This window comes from Symphalangus syndactylus, chromosome 11 (assembly GCF_028878055.3).
Source record: "Symphalangus syndactylus isolate Jambi chromosome 11, NHGRI_mSymSyn1-v2.1_pri, whole genome shotgun sequence".
In the NCBI taxonomy this organism is placed as follows: domain Eukaryota; kingdom Metazoa; phylum Chordata; class Mammalia; order Primates; family Hylobatidae; genus Symphalangus; species Symphalangus syndactylus.
The window spans coordinates 26,060,632-26,079,819 of NC_072433.2; the positions used below are offsets into that span (position 1 = coordinate 26,060,632).

Consider the following 19,188-nt stretch of genomic DNA (forward strand, 5'->3'; position numbering starts at 1 on the left):
AGCAGAAGGCAAGCTGGTGGGACCAGGGAGGAGGCTGGGACTGGGACACAGAAGGACCATGACTGTATTTGTAGAAAACCTTTAATGTTCCCCAGCCAGAGGGAGCCCTGTGAGCCAGCTAAAAACCCCCACTGTGAAGTCCCTGCCATGTCCCAGCAGTGTGGAGCGGCATGGGGCTGCATTCTGACTGTCAGAGGCTGAAGCCACTACCATCTCCTCGAATGTGACTCCCCCAGCCAGAACTGGCCTGCTCCTGGTCATCCAGGGAGGGCAGAGAGCTGCGGGTACCAGGACGTCGGCAGCCAGGGTGCAGGTCCCAGCACGGGGGCCCCTGAGACAGCCCATTGGAACTGGGAGGCTGGCGGTTCTCAATGACCAGGTCACTGCTGTCATCGTCACTATCAGGCTCAGCAGGCCCAGGCCCTGCACAGGGAGGACCTGTCAAACGCCCAGATGCCCCTCGCACCACGTTATTGCGCTGGTTGGCGGGCTTGACAGTGACAATGAGATTATGGCTGTTGGCAACCATCATGTCCGTCACTTGGTCCAAGGTCTTCCCGGCTACTTCAATGCCATTGACCTCGAGAATTTCATCACTGACTGCCAGCAGCCCTGTACTCTCAGCCAGACCCCCACGTACCAGGCGGGAGATGAAGATTCCTGGAACCCGCTCCAGGCCCTGGGGAGCCACACGCACGCTCATGCCATCTCGGATGTAGAAGCCCAGGGGGCGGTCTGAACCATGCTTGTGCAGCCGCACCCGTCGGTGGGTCTCAGGCAGTAGGTCCACATCTATAACTGAGGAAACCTGGCGGAAATCTTGGGGCAGGCTGATTAGCAAGGGTGGCCGGGTGCGCAGGGGTGCCACTGGCCGCAGCAGGAGCCCTTTCTTGCGCCGCTGCAGAGAGTTGGTGGCAAAAGCCAGGCCACTGGAGTCAGCTTCTGCTGCAGAAGAGGAGGGATATTGAGATCAGAGACCTGCTCCCTGACTTAGGCTCTTTACAGGGGGCACTGTAGCTATTTCCTACCACTTGGAGGTCAAGCCAAGGGCAGGGATTGCAGAGGGTGACACTTGGGTACCCTGGGCATGGACTAACCCTTGTAGACCTGCCCCACAGACACCTTACCCCACAGAGGCTGCCCACTGTACCCCTCCTCACCCCGCTTCTGCACCAGTAGGCGCAGTGGCGGGGGCCCGCTGGCCAGGGCCCGGTGCAGGCTGTCATCGTTGGTGAGGGGCAGCAGGTCTCCGTGAGCATCCGTATAGCCAAGTAGCACGTCCAGGCCCGGGATCTGGTGCACCGCCCGCAGCAACCGCGAGAACTCCTGGAAGCCGCTCACCGAAGCCCGGGGCAGCGCGAAGCGTCGGAACTCGGCGTCAAACTGGAAGTCGGGGTTGGGGGAGAGGAGGAGTCAGGACAGCCTGCGCCCCTTTCTCACCGCAAGCTGGCAGGGATGGGAAAGATACGGCTGCCGCAAAAGCGGCAGCCTTAAGCCCAGACCTCAGCTCCAGTACCAGGGACGCTGTCCAAGGTCTTCTTACCGCCCTCCAGGTACTCAGGCCACAGAGAGATCTGGAGACCAGCAGTGGAGGAAGGAAGATGGATGGGGGAAGGCGAGCAGAAAAGCAGAATGGGACTTGGAGGATAGAGGGAAGAGGTGGCGGGGACCAAGGAGCTGGGAAGGGGAGAAAGAGGGAATTGGGAGCGCCTAGGGCCGAGGCCGGAGGAGCCCTTACTTTGCTCTTCACCTCAACGATGCTATCGGGACTGCGCGCCGGTGTCCTCTGCGGCCGGGCCATGGCGGGGCCGGGCGGGCCGGGGACGGTGCCCCAGGCGGCCCGCCGAGGCGCAGGTGCACAGCCCGGCCGGCCCGCCCGCGCCGCCCCGCCCCTGGCGGTAGCACACGCCCCGCCTTCCCATCCGGAGCGTGACGTCAGGGGGGCAGCGTCGCAGAGTGGAACGCGGAGTCCACGTTTCCTAGGAAACGGAGCCGTGGGTGGAGAGGAGCCGTCCTCCGCTCTTGCGTCATCACGCTGAGGTCCGCGCGCCCCCGGAGTCTGGGGAGGAGGGCTCGGCCAATCCGAGGGGAGGGCGAAGGAAGTACCATTTATTGGGCGCTGTGTGTGTGCTCTTATTTCCACTGGCCTTACAAGACCATGCATTATGTAGATGAGGAAACTGAGTCATAATAAATATGTGCTGAACCGCTCGGGGGTCACACGGTGCTGAAATGGTTTCGAGTCAACTCGCTCGGACGGTACTCGGCCGCAGCCTCCGGCCCTGGAACCCTCTCCAGGGACCGGACCAGCCCTTGTTCTGTTCCCTACCGGTACCACAGGAATCTTGACGAACGGCCCAAATGCCGGGCCGCTGTCAGAGTGACGCCGCGATGAGAGTAAACGGGCCAGCATCTCGTGGACCAGCGGGGTGGACCAGCGGGAGTCTGCACACAGCCTCCCGCGCAGGACGCCCTCGTGCGCAGGCGCGGGGTGCACGTGGGCGGGACCTCCTCCTCCGGCCCCGCCCAGCCGAAGGAGCTTCCTCTTCCGAGGAAAGGCGGGGCCTGGGCGCCCGCGGGAAACCCGGGCCCGTTGCCTCCGCTAGGTGCAGCCGTAGGAATGGCAGGTTCGGGGAGGCTGGTCCTACGGCCCTGGATTCGGGAGCTGATTCTGGGGTCAGAGACACTCTCCAGTCCACGAGCCGGGCAGCTGCTCGAGGTGAGCCCCCACTCAGGGCCCGGAGACCGAGGCGGAGGTCCGGGGTGGTGGGATTGACGCCGCTCGCCGCCGTCAGGTACTACAGGAGGCCGCGGCCGCGGGCCCATCCCACGCCCCTGATACGTCCGACGTCGGCGCCACGCTGCTTGTGTCTGACGGGACCCACAGTGTCCGATGCCTGGTGACGCGGGAGGCCCTGGACACCTCGGACTGGTGAGAGGACCCGCGCGGCTCCGGAGGTCGGAGTCCGGCAGGAGCGCGCGAGGTGGGCGGGCCTTGTGTTCCGGTGGGCCCGGCAGTGAGGGTCCTGCTCGCCGCAGGGAGGAGAAGGAGTTCGGCTTCCGCGGGACAGAGGGCAGGCTGCTGCTGCTGCAGGACTGCGGAGTCCATGTCCAGGTCGCTGAGGGCGGCGCGGTGAGTGGTGAGACTGCCTTGGGAGGGTTACCGGGCGTGACTCTTCGTGACGATTCCTGAGACCTCCCCTTCCCCCCGAACTCTTCCAGCCCGCAGAGTTCTATCTCCAGGTGGACCGCTTCAGCCTGCTGCCCACAGAGCAGCCCCGGCTACGGGTGCCTGGTTGGTAAGTAATGCTTCCGCCCTCCAGCAGCTCTCCCCACCCCAGCAGCTCTCCCCACCCCAGCGTCTGGCCGGCGCTGGCAGACGCCTTTGGGGTAGGAGGGCTTGGGCCTTCATTAACTACCCTTCTCTTTTTCTTAGCAACCAAGACTTAGATGTTCAGAAAAAGCTCTATGACTGCCTTGAGTGAGTCTGGGGTTGGGCTCGGGGGCCACGTGTGGTTTGGTGAGGGGATGGTGTATCTAGGTAGACAGGCCTCAGCATGGTTCCTGAGTCCTGGCCACTCTCTTCCTGTAGGGAGCACCTTTCAGAGTCCACCTCGTCCAATGCAGGTACTGTAGGGCTTGACCAGTGATCCTAACACCCTGTGCAGTGACCTCTCCAGCCTTAACCTTCCGCTTCCTCAATAAGCTCTCTTCCCCCTCACCCTCCCGGTCCTCCCCTTTAAGCCTTGACTCATCCCATGGTCCCCTGTCCCCAGGCCTATCACTGTCCCAGCTTCTGGATGAAATGCGGGAGGACCAGGAGCATCAGGGGGCACTCGTGTGCCTGGCTGAAAGCTGCCTGACACTGGAGGGCCCTTGCACAGCACCCCTCGTCACCCACTGGGCTGCCTCACGATGCAAGGCCACGGTCAGTCTGGGGATTTTCTTGGGAGATGTCAGGGTGAGGAGTTGGGCAAGGGTCATGTCCCACAGGACATGAGAGTAAACGGGCCTGTCCTACAGAGTTCATGTCCCACAGGGAGAAGCTGTGTACACTGTCCCCAGCTCAATGCTGTGCATCTCTGAGAATGACCAGCTAATTCTGAGCTCTCTAGGCCCCTGTCAGAGGACACAGGGTAAGGGGGACTGGAGAGGTTGGGGGGATACCTGGGGCCCAGGTCCACAGTGCTGATAAGACTTCCTGAACCCCCCAGGCCCTGAGCTGCCCCCACCAGACCCGGCTCTGCAGGACCTATCTCTGACTCTCATAGCCTCTCCTCCTTCCTCACCCAGTTCCTCAGGTGAGGTGATGCATAGGTCACAGGCACTCACTGCTGTCTGTCAGTCAGGTTCCCGGGCTGCACAGGATGCTGTGAAAGGTGCACGGCGGGCGGGGGATGAACACGGTCCCTGCAGTCCTGTCTGAGCTCGCAGGCCACTCAGCTGCCCTGAGCGGAGAGGGCTGTGCCTACAGTAAGTCCCCTCCTCCTCAGGAACCCCGGCCTTACCCGGCCACATGTCATCCGAGGAAAGTGGTACCAGCATCAGCCTTCTGCCTGCCCTGTCCTTGGCTGCTCCAGACCCAGGGCAGAGGAGCAGCTCCCAGCCCCCACCAGCCATCTGCTCAGCCCCTGCCCCTCTGACCCCCAGGTCCCCACACCCCAGTCGTACCCCCAGCTCCCCACTCCAGAGCTGCACTCCCAGTCTCTCACCCCGTAGCCATGTCCCCAGTCCACACCAGGCTCTTGTGACCAGGCCCCAGAAACCTAGCCTGGAGTTCAAGGAGTTTGTAGGGTTGCCCTGCAAGAATCGGCTGCCTTTTCCCAGGACCAGAGCTACCAAGGGAGCCCAGGAGCCCTGCTCTGTCTGGGTGAGCATAGCCCCTCTACAGCTGGAGGGTAGAACGAGGAAAGCCTGAGGTAGAGCTGGGAGGGAGCATGGGTAGACTTGGATGGGGTTGGGGTCCTTGTTAGCTCTTCCCCAGACACCATACCCCTTTCAGGAACCCCCAAAGAAGCATCGTGATGGTTCTGCCTTCCAGTATGAGTATGAGCCACCCTGCACGTCCCTCTGTGCTCGGGTCCAAGCTGCCAGGTGAGTGCCTGGGTCTGCCCCCACTCTTGGTCACTAGTCCCAGGCTCCATTGACCTGCAGCCATGGTTTCTTTCCAGGCTTCCTCCCCAGCTCATGGCCTGGGCCTTGCACTTTCTGATGGATCCACAGCCAGAGTCTGAGCCAACTCCAATGTGAGAGGTCAGACAGGACAGATACCGTTCCACACTCTGCTTCCTTTGAGTTTTTTAATAAAATAATCTCATGCGGCAGGAGAGGAGAGGATCAGGGATTGGGGCCGCCGCCTCTTTGGTCTGTGGCTGGGGAGGGTGGGCTCCGCTCAGGGCTGGAGGGCTCTGTGGGCTGTGGGGGCAGAGGCTCGGTTCCAAGGCCAGATCCTGTGAGGGGAGGGAGGGAGAGAGAGGAAGGGTCAGGGCTGGGCTAAGCAGTCCTGCCACCCTCCCAGCTGGCCTGGACCCCCTCTTACCTAGGCTTGGGGATGGAGGTGCCTCGAGTTTTGGCCTGCGTTTGAGGACGGGGGAGCGCTGCAGCCGCAGGGGCCGTTCTAAGGGACACAGAAAGGCTTGGGGTGGGTTGCTAAGGCTTGGGGTCTGTCAATCCCCTGCCCCTCTTCCACCTCCAGTGCATGTAAGCATGCACTCACACACACTGCTGCCTTCAGAGCATCCCCCATCCCTGCGTCTTCACCCCTGGCAGAGGCTGCTCTTCGGGAAGTGGAGCCAGTGCTAGTTGGAAGGGCTTGTCAAACCCTTGCACGTGGTCTTCTGGCTCCCTGATTTCTTGAGCCCTCACACACTGGTGGCTCCCTCCAAGGACCAAAGCCATGAAGAGAGCCCCAGAAGCCCACCCTCCCACATCTCCTGCATTCAAGCATACGTGGAGGTGTCTCCCCTCACCAGCAGGGGCCTGGAGCTGGTCCTCATGCACAGACACTGCTCGCCGCCCTGCCGAGAGAGGCCTCAGCCTCAGCTGGCCATCTGAGGGAGGCCAGGGAATCGGGTATTCCAACAGCTGCCCCCACTCCAGCCCTTGCCTCCCACCCTCAGGGTCCTTAGAGGAGCTGAGTTCCCAGCAGGAACTCCTCCAGCCCCGAGGCCAGGATTGGGGTGGGGAATCAGGTGCCTGCCTACCTTCATTCCTGGGGCCCAAGCAAGGGTCCTCTGGGAGGCCCAGGCTGTCTGGTGAGGGGCTGGTTCTGCAGGGACTTGGGCTTTGACCAGGGGAGGGAGGGCCTGGACCATCCTGTTGGCCCCAACCACGGCTCCTGAGCTCTGCATTCAACTGCTGCCCCAGTGTCTTCCAGGTGGCAGACTCGGGCCCCTGGTTTCCTGGGCCAGGTCTGCAGGAGGGGTCTGCGGGGAGAAGGGTGTCAGCCAAGACCTGGTCAGGCCTTGGAGATAGGTCTGAACAACGGTCTGACCCAACTCCTGCCTGTCCCTGCTCCCCCTACCAACACACACAGTGGCCCTCACTCACCAGCAGACACAGAGTGGGTGCGGGACTTGATCGAGATGGGAGGGGCCTCCGTGGAACTGTCCATAATGTCACCTGCAAGGCGGAGCTGGGGACTCAGGTACCAGACCTTGGAGGTGAGGGGAAGAAAAACCTGGCCTCTCCCCTTCCTCCCCAAGGAGAGCAAGTGTTTTGGGGGCTGTCTGTAAGGACACCCCCTGGCAAATGTACTGCCACACCCCAGGGTCCCACTTACCATCTGAGCCAGCTTTCTTGATCTCGCCGTCTTTGCTCTGTAGGAAACGGCAATCAGATTCCAGCCATGCCCCCTCCCCACACCCTAGCCTTTTGTTCGTTCTTGTTCTTATAATCCTGCCACTGAATGCCCACCATGGGCTGGACAAGAACATGGCAAAGCCAGTACAGCCCTCTTAGAACTCTTCGTACACTTGAATGTTTCTAAATTCAGGCCAACAACTTCATGTTTTTTTGTTTGTTTGTTTTTGTTTTTTGTATTTTAAGATATTGAATGGATGGTATGGAGGGCTGGGATTCTTTGGGACTGTGATGAGAGTGATATTAGCAGGGTGGCCACAGAGGAGAGTCAGGGAAGAGCCATGGGCACTGCAGGGATGGCTGAGGAGGGACCTGGCGTAACCCACAATTAGAGACTGGAAGCGAGGCAGGGAGGACATCCAGACCACCCGGGGATGTGTGTGGAGGCTCCAATTTGCACCCAGGGGAGGGTGCAATTTGCACCCAGCAGTGAGGTTTTAAGGTGGCCAGGGCCAAGACCCCAGAGGGCCCTGAAGCAGGTTGTGGAGTCTAAACAGTGTCTTGAGAGGAAGCCCCTGGAGGACTTGCTATTTCAAGTACAGGTGACAAGGTCAGATTTTTTCTTTTTCTTTTTTTGAGGTGAGTCTCACTCTTGTTGTCCAGGCTATTGTGCAGTGGCGCGATCTAGGCTCACTGCAACCTGTCTCCCAGGTTCAAGCAATTCTCGTGCCTCACCTTCCCAAGTAGCTGGGACTACAGGTGCCCACCACCACACCCGGCTAATTTTTGTATTTTTAGTAGAGACAGGGTTTCACCATATTGGCCAGGTTGGTCTCTCAACTCCTGACCTCAGGTAATCCACCTGCCTCAGCCTCCCGAAGTGTCGGGATTACAGGCGTGAGCCATGGTGCCTGGCCCAGGCCTCAGATTTCTATTAGACCTGCAGAGAAAAGACTTTCTCAGGTCCAAAGAGGAGATGCTGGTGTCCTGTGCCTGGGTCAAAGCCAAGAGGGAAGAAAGGTCGAATCTGTAACTATTTTGAGGAGGATGGAGTAGAACTGACAATTAGACCTATCTGTCATGAGTCTCCTCCATCTTGGTCACATATATCACCCACAGCATGCCACCTGCCCTCTCACTTCATGCTCAGGTTCCCTCAACTCACTTGCTTCCTCTTGCCTTCGGCGCCCCCACTGCCTCGGCTGACGCCTATCCTCTGCAGCATTACTTGTACCCGCTGTTCAAAGGATGGAGCCAGCTCTGTTTCTCCCCGCTCCAGGGGCCGCCGCTAGGGACAGAGATGCTCGAGTTGGAGACAGTCCATGCCCTAGGTCCCAGAAGCGCCCTCATCCCCCCCATCAGCAAGCCTCACCTTGTCGGGTCTGGCACCCAGCGTTGCCTCCTCCTCAGCAGGCAGCAGTATCATCGAGTAGGCCTTGCTGTCTCTTGTGTAGCGAGGTCGGCTCCTGCGGGCAGGGTCAGGGCTGCTGGTGTCCCCCTCAGCCCCACCAGGCTCCTCACCACGGCTGGGACGGGTTGGCGGCCGCAGTAGGTCGCCAAATGTAGTTTTTCGGGTTCGGGGAGCTGCCCCAGGGCTGGTCTCTAGATCAGGCCGTGGACCCCGTGTTGAACGAGGCTTCTTGAAGGCAAAGAGGGTGCCCAGCTTCTTTCGCAGTGTACGGGGGACAGGCGTGGCGCCCCCCTCAGTGGCCGGGTCCTCCTCGGGGGCCCAGCTGTGGGGACACCCAGCAGTGAGTGAGAAAGCCCATCAGGCATCCCACCCTCTCCCACCCCCAGCAGATGCCCCTCACTCACAGGCGATCCTGCTGGATCAGCCTTTTGGAGAAGAATTCTTCCACGCCCTCGTCCACGCGGGCACTGAGCCCGTTCCCTTCCTGCGGCAAGGCTGGGGGCACCTGGGGGGCATCATGGGGTCAGAGATCAGGGCTGAGTGCAACTCTGGCTTCTACCCCCTCCCCTGGCCGGCAGCCTAGACTGAATAACTCCAGGATTCCAGACTGGGGTGACCCTAGGGGCTGCTGATACCAGCCTCCTACTGTCCTGCTGCTGGACAGAGAAGCCAGATTTCACACACTCGTCACTCACTGCCGGCTCCCGCACACCCAGTCCACACCCGTCCTTGTCTCACAGAGTATCCTACACGCCCAAGCCACCCGGTCACCAGCAAACCTAGCCCTCACGTGCCCCCGGGGTCACCCGTTACCACTTGCCACCAGCTCTGCTCCGAACAGTTCCCTGCAGTGTCCCCCACCCCACCCCCACTCCACCCGGCCTGCTGCCGGCTCAGTGGCGCCGGCTGCTGCGTCAGACCCTCTGGGGGGCCTCAAGCCGGCTCCTCCCCGCCCTCCGCCAGTGCCCGCTGCCCCCGCGGGCTTGCAGCCCACACACGCATCTCCCCACACGCGCCGCCGCCGGACGCGCAGCAGACGCAGGCTTGGCCCCGCGGCCTGGCTACCCGGCTGCCCCGCATCTCTCAGCAGCCCCTGGGGGAGGGCAGGAGGACGGACCCCCTCTCTCGCGCAGCCACGGAGGCCGCGGGCCGCTCCGAGGCGGAGTCCCACACCCAGGCACACCCCAAACGGAACCCGCACACCCATAGTCCCGCAAAGGCATGGCCTGGGGTGGGGGGTGGCCAGGAAGAAGCCAGGATGTGACCGCGGCCGCACGACCAGGTGGCCTTGGGCCCATACCACCCCCTCTCCTTGACCGCTACCACTCATGAGGAGCGGCCGGGCCACCCGTGATACCCAATTCCACGCGCTCCGGAGTGGGGGAAGGGTGCTCACCTGGGGGCCCCCCGGCGGCGGGCGATGGTGGTGCTGGCGGCGCGGCCGCGGCCGGGCCCGGGTCGGATGGCGCAGGGGCTGCCCCGCGGGTGGCAGGTCCATGCGGGGCAGCGGGCCGGCCGGGGGCCCGGGGGCAGCAGGGCTCGGAGAGCCGCGCGCGGACGGCCCCGCCTGCGGCTCCGCATCTTCTCCCGGAGCCGCCAGCTCGGGCTCCGGCTCCGTTTCCTCAGCAGCACCTGAGGGGACAGCACCAGAAGAGCACCGAGCGCCGAGCCCGGGGAGGTGGCGGCGGAGGCGCTAGGGCGGCGGGGGACCCGCCCAGGGCGCGGGGAGGGGCCCGGCTACGCCGCCCGTCCCCCCGCCCCTCCGCCCCTCCGCCCCTCCGCCCCTCCCCCGCCGCCGCCGCCGCTGTCCGTGGTGCTGAGCGCGGCCCCGAGCGCGCGCGACTCCGCGCCGCCGCCAAGCATGCGCGTCCCTGGGATAGGGAAAGGGGCGCGGGGAGGCGAGCCGAGCCGGTGTCCTGTCCCAGGTCCGCCCAGGTCCCGCCCCGGGCTGACCAAGCAGACCCCAGCTTTGCAGGTTGCACAGGGGGCCCGGCCTGGCCCAGTCACGGGCTGGTGGGTACCCAGACAAGGCTGAATGAGTTCATCCAGGTCCCCAAGTCTAATGGAGCTTCAGTCCACCCACGTAAACTCCCTCCCCCAAGGCCCTGACTTACTGTGAGTGAAGGGGACCAGGTGAAGACCGTGGCTGAGCTCAGGCCATTTCTGTAGAGGACTGTCATCCTGGTGGGGAGGGCACAAACTCAGCCTGGGGTAGGTGAGCACCAACCCAAAAGAGCTGCCTTTCACCTTCCATACTCCACAGCAAGATGGGAAGACTGGGAGTGCCATGCCCCGTGTTCTAAAACCACTTACCTTCTCCTTCTCCTCTTCCTTCTCCTCGGGGAAGAAAAGACCTTCCAATTCCCCAGGCTCAAGGAGGCTGGGCTCACCTCCATCTGGTGCTGGTAGGGCAGGGGGCATTGTCACTGTTGCCTGCTGAGCCAGACTCTCCACCTGCAATACCAAGCAGACAAAGATGGCAGGTAGGGCCTCAGCCATGATCCCATTGATGCTAAGGGGACCCTGAAATAGCCCTGGGCTACATGACCCCAGAAGACATTACAGAGCCCCTGCAAGAGAGATGGCCAAGTCACTGCATGTGTGTGTTTGCACAAAAGTGTGTGCGCATCTCCCCCTCACCAGCCGATCCCGGGCTGCACTCAGGCCTGCCAAAGCCTGAGACACAATGCTCTCTGCCAAGGTCCCTGTGATTGATAGCCGCATGTCCCTAAGGGCAGGAGAGGACAGGGGTTAATGGGCTGGCTTTGCTCAGCCTTGCCCAGCCCAGCCCCATCCAGCCTACCTGAGCCTAGTGAAGGCATCTTGCAGCAGCTGCTCTGGAAGCAGCTCCGGGAGGCCCCTCGAGCCTGCCAGGACCCCCTCTAGCTGCTCCCTCCAGCTGGATCCCTGCAGCATCTGTGGGCAGAGGCTCCTTGCTGTGTCCAGTGTGGCCTGAGTGAAGTCCTGGACAAAGGTCAGTCAGAGCATGGTGAGGATGTGGCCAGACACCAGGCTGCTGGCTTGAGGCTCCAACTCCAACAGAATATTGAGTCAGGGGATATCACAGTTAAAACTAAAGGATGGGAGTCAAACCTGCAAACGGAGGTGGGGCTGGGGCAGGAGTACCCTCTCACCTTGATGTCCTGGCGGCAGACCTCGCCCACCTGTCCCAGAAGGCCCTCTAGCTTCTGCCCAAGCTGCCAGTGATGGCTTGGGGAACTTCCAGCTTCATACAGAATGGGGAGAATCTGAAGGCCAAAGAGGAAAAGCAGTTGCAAGCTGACACCTGACTAAGAGGGGAAGGGTCCTTGTAGCAAGAGGAGGAGTGCTCACGCTGAGAGAGAAGTTGGCATTTTGGATGGCATCCTCGGCCTGGTGCACAGCAGCTTCACCCTGGGGCCCAGCCCCACAGCCCAGCAGCTCCACATGCTCCTGCACTGACTGACACAATTCATTCACTTCCTGGGGGGGAATGGGGATCAGTCTCAGCCTAGCCCCCTCCCAGTCTCCCAGATCCTGCCTGCCTTCCTCCCAGGTTCTTTAACAGAGGGAGGTCCTGAAGCTGGCAACCTTAGACTAGCCACTTTGGAACCCTATCTGTTCAAGGAGGGAAGGAACTATCTGTTGCTTTGGTTCATTTTAAGGACTTTATATATACTTCCTAAGTGCCCAGAATAGCAAGGAAAGGAGTTGTAAATCATGTCTGTGTTTTAGAAGCTCAGTCTGTCCACACAGAGGATAGACTGGGAGAGGGGTGGAAAAGGGAGTGAGTAGCCCTGGAGGAGGGACCGGGAGGAGCAAGGGATAATTGGTGTGGGGGTAAGGAGTGGCATGTTTGAAGGTTGGTCTAGAGGCAGGACGAAGGAGGCCTATGAGGGCTCCATTGTGACCAGGAGAGACCTGGAAGGATGCCCCAACCTCTGTCCACAGCACTGGGTGGCTGTGGGCGCCAGTGGGATTGGGCTCCAGGGTAGACAACAGGGTTTGTGAGAGATGATGACATCACTTGGAGAAGTGCAGAGCATGAAGCCCTGCAGGATGTCTGGATTAAGACCTTTGGGCTCTGAAGCTTAGGAAAGAAGAGGTATTTGGGAATGGAGAGGTGGAAACATCTCCAACAGATAAGGTAGTGGAGGGAGATGAAGACAGTGAAGGAGCGGCTGGGTTTGGGCACACAATGGAGAGGGGAGGGAAGCCATGTATATGTGAGGTCAGAGATGGGGCTACAATTGGGGGAAAATTGAGGGAGGACATAAAAATTCCTCTCTAACAGGACAGCCTGTTTACAGGCTTAACGTTAGGCAGCCAAGGGTGTTATTTGGAGAGCTATTTAAGGGGTGTTTAGCCGCCTCCAGATCGAGGAGAGGGACTTTGTCTGGGACAGCAGGGCTCAGGCACCCTGGCCCCAGGAAAGTCAGACCCTCTGACTCATGGAGGCTCCCGGATGCCACAGGTCTTCTCATGCCCTACCTCTCGTGGTTGGGGAGGGGACACTGACCTGCTCTGAGGGGTCTGAGACCAGACCGAGTGGCTGAAGGTGGGTCGTGTGGTCAGAAGAGGCAGGGTCTGCGCGGTTGTTCCTCAAGAGACAGGCTTGGATCTAGGGGCAAGGGGTATTGAGAAATGCCCAGGGACGGAGCCACAGTGCAGAGAAGGGCAAGGGAAGAGGGGGACGCCCACCTGATGGACTGCACGTGCTGTCAGTTCCGGGCGGCTGCGCTGCGCCTGGGCCATGTCGTTCAGTGGCAGAGGCATGGCCTTCAGGCTGTGGTTCTGCTCCAGCGCCTGCGCCACGTCCAGCAGACCCAGAGCAGATGTGTGGTTCCGGTCCCAGACCACAGACCTGGGCCGGGCCTGGCTTCAGTCGGGGACGGAGCTGCACATGGCCCCACCCAACCCTCGGCCTCGTCCATTCGCCTCGTCCGCCTGCTCCATTTGTTCCGCCTCATTTAGTCCCGCCCCTTAGCCCGGTGCCCTCCTCTCCACCGCGCCCCCTGCCCGCTGGTCCCACCCCCCTGACCCCGCCCACCGGAGCCTCGAGTTGACCCGCAGCGCCTTGGCCAGCAACTTGGCGCCCGCGTCCCCCATGGCGTTGCCGCTGATATCCAGCGCGGTCAGGTTAGGATTGGTGGCTAGGGCCCGGAGTAGGACGCTGGCGCCCAGCTTCAGCCGAGACTCAGCCACCGACAGAGACTGAAGAGGCTGGGGTTAAGAGAAAGCCATTGATGGCTGGAGTCAGGGGTCAGTGAGGGCAGGTCACAGGGTCTGAGGGAACAAGAGAAAGGAGGACCAAAGGGGTCTAATTGCCCGAGGACCCTTCAAGGTCCCGTGAACTCACACAATCGTCGTCCTGCATGAGCTGGACAATCCGGTGCAGGACGTCGTCCAGGGTCTCCCTGTGGGCAGGGGCCGCAGTTGTGGGGGACAGGGGTGGTGGGGTGTTGTCTGGGAGGCCCAGGAGTAGGGTGAGGGCTCACTTGCACCGGACGTTGAAGTTCCTTCCAAGCGCCACATGTCTCAGGGACCGGCTTCTCCCGATGGCCAGCACCAGAGTCACCATGTCTGAGCCGAAGCCTGGGGGTGACTTGGGTCACGCACGAGGCGAAGTTGCAAGGGTAGGGTGGGGATTCGGAATCGAGTGGATGATGCGAGGATGGGCTCTCGTGCAGCCTCACCGTTATCCGCCAGATCCAGGGAGCTCACAGCGCCTGCGTCGCACACTAAGTCTTGTATCACCTGGGCGCCGGCCGAGCGCAGCTGGAGGTGGGAGGTGGGAGGTGGGAGATGGGAGGTGGGAAGTGGGACCCACTTAGGCCGCGAGTGGGGAGGGGCAGGCGGCCCACGGCCCTGCCCTCCCGCCTCCCAGCGCCACTCCCTATGTGTGGTCTCTTCTGGGGGCCGGCACTCACCTCGCAAGCGCTGAGGTCCAGGTGCAGGTCGCGGAGGTGCGTGTTGAGCGCGAGACCATCCAAAAGGGCTCTGGGAGGGGACGTTACAGGGGGTGGCGGGAGCTGGGACAGGGGGCTCCAGGGTGCGAACGAAGGAGGCAGGGCCAGGATCTGGGGGAGGTTGTGGGAGCGACAGAAGCAGGAGCGGGGAGGGGCGAAAGCCAGGGCGGGTGGGAGCTCCCGCGGGGCCGTGGCCAGGTCCGACACTGACCTGAGCGCGTCGGGCGGCAGCTTGCAGCCCGCCAGGCCCAGGTGCCGCAGAGTCCGCGCGCGGCTGAGGAAGAGCTGCATTGCGGCCGGCGCAGCGTGGGACTTCCTGGGGGAAGTGGGAAGGTGGGCCTGGGGGCGCAAGGAGGCGGCTTCCAGCAGCCTCCCCTGGCCCCGACAGGTCCCCCTTACGTGCGGGAGAAGACGTTCCTCGAAGCGTCGAGGTGAATAAGGCTGATGCAGCAGCCTCGGGACAGCGCTGCGAAGAGCTGCGAGGGGAGGCTGTTGGCTGCACCCGCGGGGGGACCGAGCCCTCCCCGTCCCGCCCTCCAGTCCGCCCTGCCGGTCATCCATCCCCCCACGGAGCACCCCCTCACAGTGTCCAGGGCGGTGTCGGTGCCTGCGAGATTCAGGAACGACAGCACGTTAGGACGGCTCAGGAAGCTATAGAGGCCCTGGCGGGAGGACAGGGGTGCGATAGAGTCGGGGAACGCCTACCCAGGGCTTCTGAGCAACCCCAAGCTCCCATCCTGAAGACAGCCACTCACCCCACTGTCCTCGGAGGCCCCCAGCGCCCCAGGATTCCCGGAAAGGTCCAGGTGGGTCAGGGCGGAGTCAAAGGCGGCATTGGTGGCCAGTGCCCGGCCCAGAGCCCTCATTCCTGGTGGTGGGGCGGGGTCGCTCAGCAGTTGGACAGACCCCCACCCCCTCCCCTCACCCCCTCCCTCATCCAGCCTACCTCGCGGTGTCAACCCTGTCTGGGCGAGGCTGAGTCTCCTCAGGGCTCCTGGACAACGCTCAAGGTGTCTGCTGAGTGCAGCCATGCCTTGGGGGGTGGGAACAGCCACGTGGGTCTCACCTCCTCCTGCTGCCCACCCCTGCGGTCCTCAGGCTCAGCCATACCTCGGTCATCCAGCAGGTTCCCCGCCAGGCTGAGCTCCCGCAGCCCAGAGCTTGAGTGTCCCGCCATCGCCTGGGCCAGTCGTCGGACAAAGTCTCTGGGGACCAGACCCCAGGCATGAGATTCTGCCCCTGGTTTGCCAACCCCTCCCAGGCCAATAGCCCCCAGTCCCAAGCCCCCAGACTCTCCTCTCCAAGCCCTGCCCTGTCCCCCTCACCCCCTCAGGCCACAGGTCTCCAGCACCAGCTCCTCCAGGTGTGATGACTGACTCATCATGTGCAGAATCTGTTCTGAGACCTCAAGGCTCTGAGAAGCAGACGGCGGCAGCTCACAGGCTGCACCATGGCCCTCAGCGGGCTGCACCCTGGCCCACACCCTTGGCCCCTCCCTGCCCTTACCCCGCACCCCCTCACCAGCTTCATGTCCACACAGGAGAGGCACCGGAACCACAAGTTGTAGGACAGGGCAGCCACACTCAAGGCCAGGTCCCTGGTGGGAGGGTGGGAAGAGAGGCAGAGCTCAGGGCCCTCCAGCCAGGTCCCAGGCCTAGCAGCCCCTCCATGGAAAAGCTGAGGCCCAGGGATATGGGCTCCAGGATCTTCCTCCTCTCCCATCCTGGCAGGCCACACACCGACTGCCAAGGTGGCTGAAGTCTCCCAGGCTGAAATGGCGGCAGCCCTGGCGATGGTAAATGGTGTCCACGTCCTGGGTGAGAAGGAGATGCTTACAATTTGCTTGGGGCCACAAGGGGCAGGGAGGGGCTCAGCACACATGGGGGACCAGATGTCTCCAGAGCCCTCCAAAAGGGCCCTACCCTCACCCACTGAATCTCCTCTCGGAAAGGGAAGCCATTGTAGTCACACAGAGCCTCGTATGTCTCCAAGAAGCCACCTGGGGAGGGGATAGGGGTGCGATGGGGGAAAGGAGAGAGACGAAACGTCAATGATGGAGGAAGACCAGACCCACAGACTAGGTGGTGGCTGGGACCTGAATGGATCTGTTCAGTTTGGGGCCCCCCAAGCTTGCGGGTCTGGGGAGGCAGAGGTGGAGCAGGCTGGAAGGCCTGTGGCTCTGCCTTCACCCTTACCACAGGGGCTGCAGGGGTCAGTGGACTCCGAGGGGCTTCTTCTCTCCAGCCGAGCCAGCATGGAGGCAGGTGTGGGCCTCCGGAATAGCTTCCTGGTAGGGGGTTAAGGAGAAGGGGGCAAGGGACTTCCAGCCTCTGGGATGGGAAGCAGCCCTTCTCATGCACTCCCTCCTCCCCTGCCAGCCCCTCGAATTTGCCAGGCCTCACCCAAGGGTCGAGCAAGGGAAGACCTTCTTGATGGCCGCAGCCACGTGCTGGGCCAGCTGTTCCAGGGCGGCCACACCAGGAAACTCCAGGACCAGCTCACGCAGGGACTCCAGCTCAAAGGTGACCTAGGGAAGGGGGACTACTGGGCCTTGGCTCCACGCATGGGTGCAGGTGATGGTGGTAGCATGAAGACCAGGCTCTAGGCCCAGGTGGGGTACTAGGTGTCTCACCTGAGGGGGTGTCTCCTGCAGCGCCATGGCCTGGACCTCCAGGTAGCTGAACGTGCAGTCCACCTAGGAAAGGCCTAGATCAGCTGGGACCAAGCCCCCAGCCCCGCCCTCATGGAAGTCCAGTCCTTTGGGCAGCCTGGGGCAGAGCCAGACCTGCCTGGACTCCACTCCTGTCGGCCGCCCAGAGCCCAGTGTTGGTGCAAAGTCAGGGCCCACAAGGCCAAGAAGGACCACTCTGCAGATGCAGCCCCTTGCCAAGGTAGCTGCTGGAGGGCGGGGGGTGTGGCCAGGCCCTGGGACTCACCCTCAGCGGGAGGCAGGTGGTGTGCAGCAGGTAGGCTCTCCATCGTAGCAGTGCCTGGGGAAAGACAGTCTGATACCCTGGGCAGAGCAAGAGGCTCTTTCTGTGGGGCCACAGCCGCCTCCCCGGCTCTGTCCCCTGCCCCATACCAGGACATGGTTTTGTACAGCACCCTCCCCGGGTAGCCAGGTTTTCAGCAGCAGCTCCACCTCTTTGGGCCACAGGAACCTGGTGATCTCGCCTGTGGAAGGGCAGCCTGCTGGGTGACTTCAGACCTTGCACAGAGGCCACTGGTGCCCGCAGTCTGTGCCAGGCTGGGGCCCTGGGGCTTATTTGCGGCCAGCGAGGAAGGAGGGGAGAGGATCTGGGGCGCCCGCCCTCCTGGGGAGAAGAGAGGACCTCTGACCAGGCCCTCTGGGGCGCTGGGTGGGCCTCTGATTTTGGGGCTGCACTACTTCCTCCTGGCCAAGAAGGCGGGAAGGGCCAGCGCTTACCTCGGAGCTCACAGGAGATGCCGTCTGGGGTCTGGGCCATGGGCCGGGCGGGCCGGGGAGGCCCAACGAGCTCCGGCGGGAAACAGCAGCGGACGAGCGCGCACACAGGAAGCCTGAGGCCCAGACCCGCACGGCAGCCACCTGCTCCCCCCGGCGGCGGAAGGTGCGCGCCGCTTCCTGCCAGGCCGCCCCCGGCCCGGCCCCTCCCCGCCCCGGCCTCGCGGCCCGAGAGCTCGCCCGGGAGCAGGGTTGTGGGAGGGGGGCCGAATCCCACCTGCCCGCCCGCCCCGTCGCCCAGGAGCTTCTCCGCCAGGGTAGACGTCGGGGTGGGGAGTGGCGTGGCCGGGAGGGTCGCGCGTGTGGCGGGCCTCCAGCCGGTCCTTGCCCCTAGCTTCCACCCCGCCCCGCAGTCCCTGCCGCGAACACCAGGGGACGCTGCCTGCCCGGGGATCCCCGCGGCCCACCCGGGCGGGTCCCCTCCAAAGCCCAGGGCTGCGGAGGTGGACGAGGCGCCTGGCAGAAGGGGGACTGTTCAGCAAGGAGAGCCCGAATTCTGCCAACACCGGGGGTCCTGCCCGTTGCTCTGAACCTGGAGTCCGTGACCCTGTTAAGGATCCAAGAGACTTTGAATGGGTGGGAAAAAATGCCAAATGGGGCCAGGCGCGGTGGCTCACGCCTGTAATCCCAGCACTTTGGAAGGCAGAGGAGGGAGGAACGCTTGAGCCAAGGAGTTCGAGACCAAGCTGGGCAACATAGAGAGACCCTGTCTCTGCAAAATAATTTTAAAAATTAGACGGCGTGATGGCGTGTGTCTGTAATCCTAGCTACTTGGGAGGCTGAGGTGGGAGGATCACTTGAGCTTGGGAGGCAGAGGTTGTAGTGAGCGGAGATCGCACCACTGCACTCCAGCCTGGGTGACAAAGTCAGGTCCTGTCTAAAAAACAAACAAACAAAAACCAGCCTGATGGGTCCAGACGCCCTTCCTTGCTGCAGAGGTGGGGTCAGGGCCGAAGGTGAGGGTGTACCCGGAGCCTTCAGGGGGGAAGCCTGGGGCTAAGGTGAGGAAGCCTGAGGCTAAGGAAGCCTGGGGCCAGGCACTTCATAGAGGGCCAGAGTGAGTCGTCCAGGTACATGGGGGTCTTCCTGTGTCTGCCTTCTCCCCAGGCTGAGGCTGGAGAGAGTTTGGGAGGGGGCAGCCAGAGAGAGAGAAATAAGCTAGTGCCTCCAGGGCTGAGAGTGGTCAGTCATGGGGTGGGGCCTGGTAGCCTGTTGCCCTTTCAAAGACCAGGACCTAGATTCTGGAAGGTTCACAGGAAGAGACTGCATTTTTTTCTTCTATTACAATCTAAACTCCACTTAAGCAGTAAGGAACAGCAGTCTACCCTGCCCATAGCTCAGCAAGGAGGTGAAATGACAGCTAAGGGTGATGAGGAGGAGTCAGCTGGAGAAGATGCAGCACAGAGTTCCTGCTGCCTCCCTGATTGAAGAGACATACTTGGTTTGTTTGTTTGTTTTGAGATAGAGTCTTGCTCTGTGGTCCAGGCTGGAGTGCAGTGGCACAATCTTGGCTCACTGCAGCCTCCGCCTCCCAGGTTCCAGCA

At 62.2% G+C, this 19,188-nt stretch overlaps 3 protein-coding genes across 16 annotated transcripts; 1 reads left to right on the plus strand and 2 right to left on the minus strand.

Moving 5' to 3' along the window:
• Positions 1-63: 63 nt before the first annotated feature.
• On the minus strand, positions 64-2,164 carry PARD6A (par-6 family cell polarity regulator alpha). 8 transcript variants are annotated; one of them, XM_055298055.2, is made up of 4 exons: positions 1,739-2,164; positions 1,503-1,574; positions 1,161-1,383; positions 64-945 (listed from the first exon to the last, which is right to left on the minus strand). In XM_055298055.2, the coding sequence occupies exons 1-4, from the start codon at positions 2,162-2,164 to the stop codon at positions 191-193; spliced, it is 1,476 nt and encodes a 491-aa protein (XP_055154030.2). In that variant the 3' UTR covers positions 64-190. The 8 variants fall into 8 exon arrangements, with proteins under 8 accessions (XP_055154030.2, XP_055154029.2, XP_055154031.1 ...); XM_055298054.2 differs by having other exon boundaries at positions 1,128-1,383; XM_055298056.2 differs by having other exon boundaries at positions 64-942; positions 1,739-1,969.
• ACD (ACD shelterin complex subunit and telomerase recruitment factor) lies at positions 2,076-5,327 on the plus strand. Of its 4 annotated transcripts, none has more exons than XM_055298052.2 (12): positions 2,076-2,719; positions 2,796-2,932; positions 3,040-3,133; positions 3,223-3,299; positions 3,437-3,481; positions 3,593-3,627; positions 3,777-3,928; positions 4,040-4,136; positions 4,215-4,301; positions 4,494-4,870; positions 5,003-5,094; positions 5,172-5,327. In XM_055298052.2, the coding sequence occupies exons 1-12, from the start codon at positions 2,621-2,623 to the stop codon at positions 5,248-5,250; spliced, it is 1,371 nt and encodes a 456-aa protein (XP_055154027.1). In that variant the 5' UTR covers positions 2,076-2,620; the 3' UTR covers positions 5,251-5,327. The 4 variants fall into 4 exon arrangements, with proteins under 4 accessions (XP_055154027.1, XP_055154028.1, XP_063468732.1 ...); XM_055298050.1 differs by having other exon boundaries at positions 2,542-2,719; positions 2,805-2,932; XM_055298053.1 differs by lacking the exon at positions 4,215-4,301 and having other exon boundaries at positions 2,531-2,719.
• Positions 5,287-17,908, minus strand: CARMIL2 (capping protein regulator and myosin 1 linker 2). Of its 4 annotated transcripts, XM_055298046.2 has the most exons (39): positions 17,588-17,747; positions 17,243-17,334; positions 17,097-17,150; positions 16,793-16,855; positions 16,563-16,687; positions 16,356-16,447; positions 16,089-16,159; positions 15,900-15,973; positions 15,682-15,757; positions 15,486-15,574; positions 15,271-15,365; positions 15,107-15,193; positions 14,916-15,028; positions 14,745-14,822; positions 14,560-14,636; positions 14,372-14,476; positions 14,122-14,191; positions 13,888-13,969; positions 13,690-13,786; positions 13,551-13,608; positions 13,242-13,414; positions 12,893-13,055; positions 12,711-12,812; positions 11,546-11,674; positions 11,347-11,460; positions 11,016-11,176; positions 10,853-10,940; positions 10,526-10,666; positions 10,327-10,393; positions 9,609-9,844; positions 8,617-8,717; positions 8,174-8,534; positions 7,967-8,089; positions 6,782-6,818; positions 6,550-6,621; positions 6,204-6,425; positions 5,970-6,050; positions 5,540-5,617; positions 5,287-5,450 (listed from the first exon to the last, which is right to left on the minus strand). In XM_055298046.2, exons 1-39 carry the CDS (start codon positions 17,625-17,627, stop codon positions 5,338-5,340), a joined length of 4,200 nt encoding a protein of 1,399 aa, XP_055154021.1. In that variant the 5' UTR covers positions 17,628-17,747; the 3' UTR covers positions 5,287-5,337. The 4 variants fall into 4 exon arrangements, with proteins under 4 accessions (XP_055154021.1, XP_055154023.1, XP_055154022.1 ...); XM_055298048.2 differs by having other exon boundaries at positions 14,560-14,822; positions 17,588-17,908; XM_055298047.2 differs by lacking the exon at positions 5,970-6,050 and having other exon boundaries at positions 17,588-17,746.
• Positions 17,909-19,188: the final 1,280 nt, after the last annotated feature.